Source organism: Chrysochloris asiatica, unplaced genomic scaffold (genome assembly GCF_000296735.1).
Source record: "Chrysochloris asiatica unplaced genomic scaffold, ChrAsi1.0 scaffold00212, whole genome shotgun sequence".
Taxonomy (NCBI): domain Eukaryota; kingdom Metazoa; phylum Chordata; class Mammalia; order Afrosoricida; family Chrysochloridae; genus Chrysochloris; species Chrysochloris asiatica.
The window spans coordinates 2,432,997-2,438,922 of NW_006408730.1; the positions used below are offsets into that span (position 1 = coordinate 2,432,997).

General features: G+C 42.0%; 1 protein-coding gene across 1 annotated transcript in view; it reads right to left on the minus strand.

The window, feature by feature from the left end:
• Positions 1–5,284: 5,284 nt before the first annotated feature.
• The window catches only part of MYL1 (myosin, light chain 1, alkali; skeletal, fast), a 67,266-nt gene continuing 66,624 nt past the window's right edge, over positions 5,285–5,926 (minus strand). The window contains exon 7 of the mRNA XM_006872752.1: positions 5,285–5,392. Coding sequence (XP_006872814.1) covers positions 5,285–5,392 — 108 coding nt within the window. The remainder of the gene's footprint in view (positions 5,393–5,926) is intronic.

Consider the following 5,926-nt stretch of genomic DNA (forward strand, 5'->3'; position numbering starts at 1 on the left):
TAAAATAACCACAGCCAGAGTGTTCCTTCGAAGCCAGATGGCAACACTTCATCTCTAATACCTTGTCCATGTCATCAGGAGGGACCAGTTTCTGGAGAAGGACATCATGCTTGGTAAAGTGAAGGGTCAGCAACAAAGAGGAAGCCCACTAATGAGATATATTAATACAGTCACAGCAGCAATGGACTCAAACAAAACACATATGAGGAGGGTGCTGGGTAGGACATGGCTTCTTTCTGTTGTGCATAGGGTAACTATAAATAAGAATCAATTTAATGGTACCAACTTATGCATAGAGATAGATATTTTACATTTGTCAAGTTTTTTTTAATAGTTTCTCAGAGTTTCATTTACTATTTAAGTCCTTTGATAGTTTCTCAAAGTTTCATTTGCTATTTCTTAGAGCAATTTGATATAAGCAGAACCTAGTTTATCATTTGGTGGCTTAGAAAATTCAGCCATGGTCAGAACCAGGAACAACAGTAAAATTAGAACCCAAGTCTGCTGTTGTTGACTTTTGAGTAAATGAAAGTGACATTCGAGTCAGCAATTCAAATGTGTAGAAGAATAAACTGTACCTCTGTGCTTGTCCCACCCCTTTTATAAGGCCAGACATGTCCTAAGGACAGGACAAAGCAACCCAATGGCAACATGGCTCTATGTGCGACTTTACCTTCAAATTATAGAGCAAGGCGTTACTTAAAATATAAAATATTGTTATAAGAAAATGTTTCATGAAAAGTGTCATCAAGCATTCAGAAACTATAGACTTTACAATTTAATGGTAGTAGAGTTCTAGCTGTGGAGCATGGTGGTGCAGTAGTGCATTGTTTTACTGTTAACTGAAAGGCCTGCAGTTTTAACCCATCAGCTGCTACACTGGAGAAAGATGTGGCAGGCGGCAGGCTGCTTCTGTAAAGATTTATAGTCTTGAAATCCCAATGGGGTAGTTCTAGATTGTCCTCCAGGGTCACTATGAGTCAGAATCAACTCAACAGCAATAGGCTAGCTTTACTGTAAGGGATACTAATGTATGTCTGATTGTATCTGGTAAATTAGGCTAGAGAATTCACCAGATGCTCATTTGCATGAGGACCAAGAAGTCTCCTGGGGGAACTCACTGAGGAAAGGTAGAGTTGTGTAGAATGCACTTGAACACCTTAGAAAACCTTTGCTCTTGGTTCTTAGTGGGGAAAGGAGGTTCTGAATACCACATTATTCTAAAATAGCATTTTATTATTGGTACTTGCTACCTAGTTTGGCTCTTTCACCATAAGCCCAGTCAGTGAATGAATGTGGCCTAGACATCTGACAGCCTTGTAGAGCTGTTGTGCACACTAGGAAAAGCACCTCCTTTGGGCAGATGGAGCCCCAGGAGCACAAGGCTTGGTGGTCCAGCATGCAGAAGTAGAAGGAAGAAAGGCTTTCCATTCTTCAGAGAAATGTAACCCTTCACCAATGCTTGGTCAGCAGAGCATGGGCTAGAAGCCCCCTCGACTCTCCTTCTGGACACAAACTGTGTACCTTTATACAGCAATATTTGGGAAGGGCACAACATCCCACTTAACAAAAACTACTTTAATTAAAATAGTAGAAATAATGATCATATCAACAACACTGTTTGTTGCTGTTGCTTCTAAGTGCTGTTGAGTTCGGTGTGACTCATAGTGATCCTGTATAAGGTTTCCAAGAAGCAGCTGGTAGGTTTAAAATGCTGGTTCACAGTCCAGTGCTGATCCTACAGCGCCACTAGGAATCCTTAAAAAAATTAACAGAAAAGGGAGATAAGTATTGTCCTTACTTTTAAACAGAAAATTGTGTTGCTTTGACAGTTTTAAGAGTGTTCAATGGCTCAATAAGGTCAGTGGTACCTTGCAGACGGATCCAAATGCAGCAGACGGGCAGTGACAAGTTGTGGCTACCCCGCAGGCATACTGGTGCCCAGTGAATGCTTTGTAGAAAATGGTAAGTACCCAGCCAATTTGGTGGCACATAGCAGGAGGCACGAAATTGAGCCACATGAAGGTTCATACTGCGTGCTTAGTAACATAGCATTTACTCAGTAAGGACAGGTACGAGCCCTTGCGACACCCACTGGGTGCTCCCAGAATCAATTGCCATGGACAGGGTGAGGAGAATGTCCTAAGTAGGACCCAAACATCTTCTTTGAACAAGGTTAGGGGGACAGTAGTAAAATCTGGCTTTTTGCCGTTAGTGTCAGTCTTTCTGTTCCCACAAACTGGGGAAATCTGTAGAAACTTGGTTTGCACAAAAAGACCATGAGAGATTAATTACTTAATGTAACCCATGCTATGTATTTTGTCTGAGGTCAAACATTACAAAGATTTTTTGGGAAAATGTGGCCTGGTATCTTTTGTGCAGGAATGATATACTTTTCTCCTGAGAAAGAACATTTGATAAAACTTTTGTACTTTTATTCACTGTACTTTTGTACCAGCCACATCCAAATCATCATATAATACATTTTTAATATAAAAATGAATAATCTTCCACACCCCATAAATAACTTTAATAAAAGCAAGCTAGCTGAATAGGTGCAAAATGACAAGGAGGTGCCGGGGGGGAGGGTCCTTGTGTAAGTGATGCACAGAGAATAGATTTTGAATTTAACTGGCTGGTCAGATTCAATGAAGAAGAAAATGACTTTGGGGGAGGTGAGAAAATCACTTGGAAAAAGTTCTTTTGCTATTTGACTTGGTAATTAATTTTGCCTAGAGATGCCATGACACAGCACAAAGGCACAGTACAGCCACTGTCCCATCTTTATGTGAAAGGGATATGATAACGAGGACTTGTATTCCAAAAAGAACTCAGCTTTTGAATGGGCTGAACTAGATGTAGTACAAGCAGAAGAACAGCTTTCTTTGGTTTAACAGCTTTCCTTTATAATCTCTCCTTTGAAATTCTTTCCCTGGAAATCCTTCATTATTTTAAAAGGATTTTCCAGTTATTCATAAACAACAACAAAACAAAACATTCCTGTTACTTTCAAACAAAATAATCATCTTATTTTAGTAATTAAATGTCCATCCACTGCTAGGACCTAAAGTCCACTCCAGAACTATGTAACGGTCTCCCTCCATCTCTAACTCAAGAATCTCTGGTAGCGTAGGATTATGAGCTGGACTGCTAACCGCAAAATCAATAGCTCAAATCTGCCAGCTGCTCCTCAGGAGAAAGATGAGACTTTCTGCTCCAGTAAAGATGTATAGTCTTGGAAACTCTATACTATAAGTTGGAATCCACTCCATGGCACCTCACCACCACCACCTCTAACCCAGACCTAGACACCTGTAGTGAGAAATGGGCTCAGAAGCACCATCCACCTCTTCTGTCTTCCTTGTTCTTCTTTGATCCTCTCTATAGCTGATTTTTTCTTGACCCTCTGGTGCTATAGGATAAACACTGGAAAGTCGGTGGTTCGAACCTACCAGTGATTTCGCCAGAAAACAATAAGGCTGTTTGCTCCTATAAAGATTTATAATCTTAGAAATGAGATTTATAACCTCATTTATAAATGAGATTTATAGGATTTATAATCCTATATGAGATGACTTTGAGTCAGAATTGGCCCATTGCCAACTGAGTTTCCTCTGGTCTGGTTTTCCTAAGGGCTAAACTCTGGTAGCGTAGTGGTTACGAATCTGGCTGCGAACCACAAGGTCAGCAATTTGAAACTACCAGCGGTTCCGCGGGAGAAACATGAGGCGTTCTACTCCCGTAAAGATTTACAGTCTCGGAAACCCTGTGCAGCGTCACTGTGAGTCGGAACCGACTCCACGGCACTTAACAACAACAACAACAAGCCTAGGAAGTGAGGTGGGGAGAGAATTAAGATAAAAGGAACTCTTGGTGACTTGTGTGGTTGAAATTGAGGCTTGATTCTCTTTGGCTTTGGGAGATGAGCATTTAATGACTATGAATTCTGCCTGTCCTCTCTGGCACATGACTATAAGCTCTCCTCTCTGAGCTTCCAACCCTGCTCTACACAGACTGTTATGGAATGAATTGTATCCCTTCTTTGCCTGTTGATCTAGAGACTCAAGTAACCCAAAGTGGTCCAGGGGCCATTCTTAACTTCTAGTTCAATGGAATCAGTGTTGTATCTCCAGGTGGGACTAGTCTTCCCTTTAGAACAAAGACCTCCTGACCTGAGGAGCATAGCGTAGCATCTATAGGCAGCAAAGAATGTGAGTCACTAGGAGTAATAGTGAATGGTGCCACTCTCACATCTAACCCTTGGTTCCAGGACTCATAAATCTCAGCTGTTGGGAAAACAACACCATATACTGGATGCTGGTTTAGAGCATATACAAACTCCAGGAGAACATTGCCCCAACCCTGCAAAGTATTTTTACCTAACTGGCATGGTAATTGTGCTTTTAGAAGGTTGTTATGTTATTTTTATCAAGTTAGCTACTTCAAAATGATGGCTAACATAATAAGAGCAGTGAATTCTATGACTTAGACTAATTGCCACATTTCATTCTCTGTGAAGTGAGTCCCTTGATCTGAGGCGATGCTGAGTGGGATACCATGATGGTGGATAAGGCATTCTGTAAGTCCATGCATGGTAGTTTTGGTAGAATCATTCCATGCAGGGAAGGCAAATTTGTATCCAGACTCTATAACAATAAAAGTAAAACATTGCTCTTTCCATGATGGAAGTGGTCCAGTGTTTCCAACCTGTCGCTGTAGGCTGATCTCCCTGAAAAGTAGTCCCATATGGCAGTGTTGGTCTCTGATGCTGGCAGATTTGGCACTCAGCAGTGACTGTAGCCAAGTCGCCATCCTTGATGAGTAGAGTCCATGCTGCTGAGCATAATCTCCATCCTACCACCATGGCCACTTTGTCTAATGACAAGAGTGCTGAAGAAAGGGTGATTCGTTTCCACCGAATGTGTTATCTTATCTATTTGGTTGTTTAAATCTTCCTCTGCTGAGGTAACCCTTTGGTAAGCATTCACATGAGACACAAATATCTTCAATTTTTTGGTCCAGTCAGAATAATCTAACTGCATACCTTTTCCACATACTTCCTTGTCATCAAATTTCCAATTATGTTCCTATTCCTACTAAGTCCCTGACCATCCAGCCAAACCATTTACCACAGGCCACAGATCAATGTGCAGTCACACATCTGGTCATTTCTCCTTCCAAGCAAACTGAAAAACCAGGTTTACTGCTGATTGGGAGAATTTGCCTTCACCACCGCCCTTCAGGGGAGTCCCAGGAAGTGGCTGTAGTGCTGTTGCTGTTCACATTAAAGCTGGGCCTGAATATTGTGCAGAACCAGGTGTAAAACAGCAGAGAGTTTCTCTTCCTCAATCAACTGATCATAAGGAACTCCCCATAAGGCCATAGGTGTAGACTGGGAGAGGGAAGGCAATGCAACAGAGTGGAGGTCATGATGGGCAGTTCAGGTCCCAGGGTGACCTGGTGGTCTATGGTTAGGCATTCAGTTTCAACTGAGGCTCAGTAACAAGACAAAGTTAGTTCTCAAAAGGAGAGTAATAGCATGGCAGGGCTTTGCTCCCAAATCCTAAGGGTCTGTGCTTGGCTCACCAATAGGGATCTGCCAAAGATTCCATTCTTTATCTCAATCTGTCACTGACACTCCAAGCACCATTGGATCAGCTAATCATGTGGTCCAAGTCAGAGCAGCATCCATGGCAGCCTGAAACTGTGGCAGAGCCTTCTCATGTCTGGACCCCACTTGAACTGGCAGCTTTTTGAATAATTTGATAAATAGGCCAGAGTTGTTGTTGCTGTTGTTAGGTGTCATTGAATTGGTACCAACTCATAGCGATCCTATGCACTACAGAATCAAACACTGCTTGATTCTGGGCCAACCTCACTGTTGTTGCCACACTTGAACCCATTGATGCTGCCACTTTGTCAATCC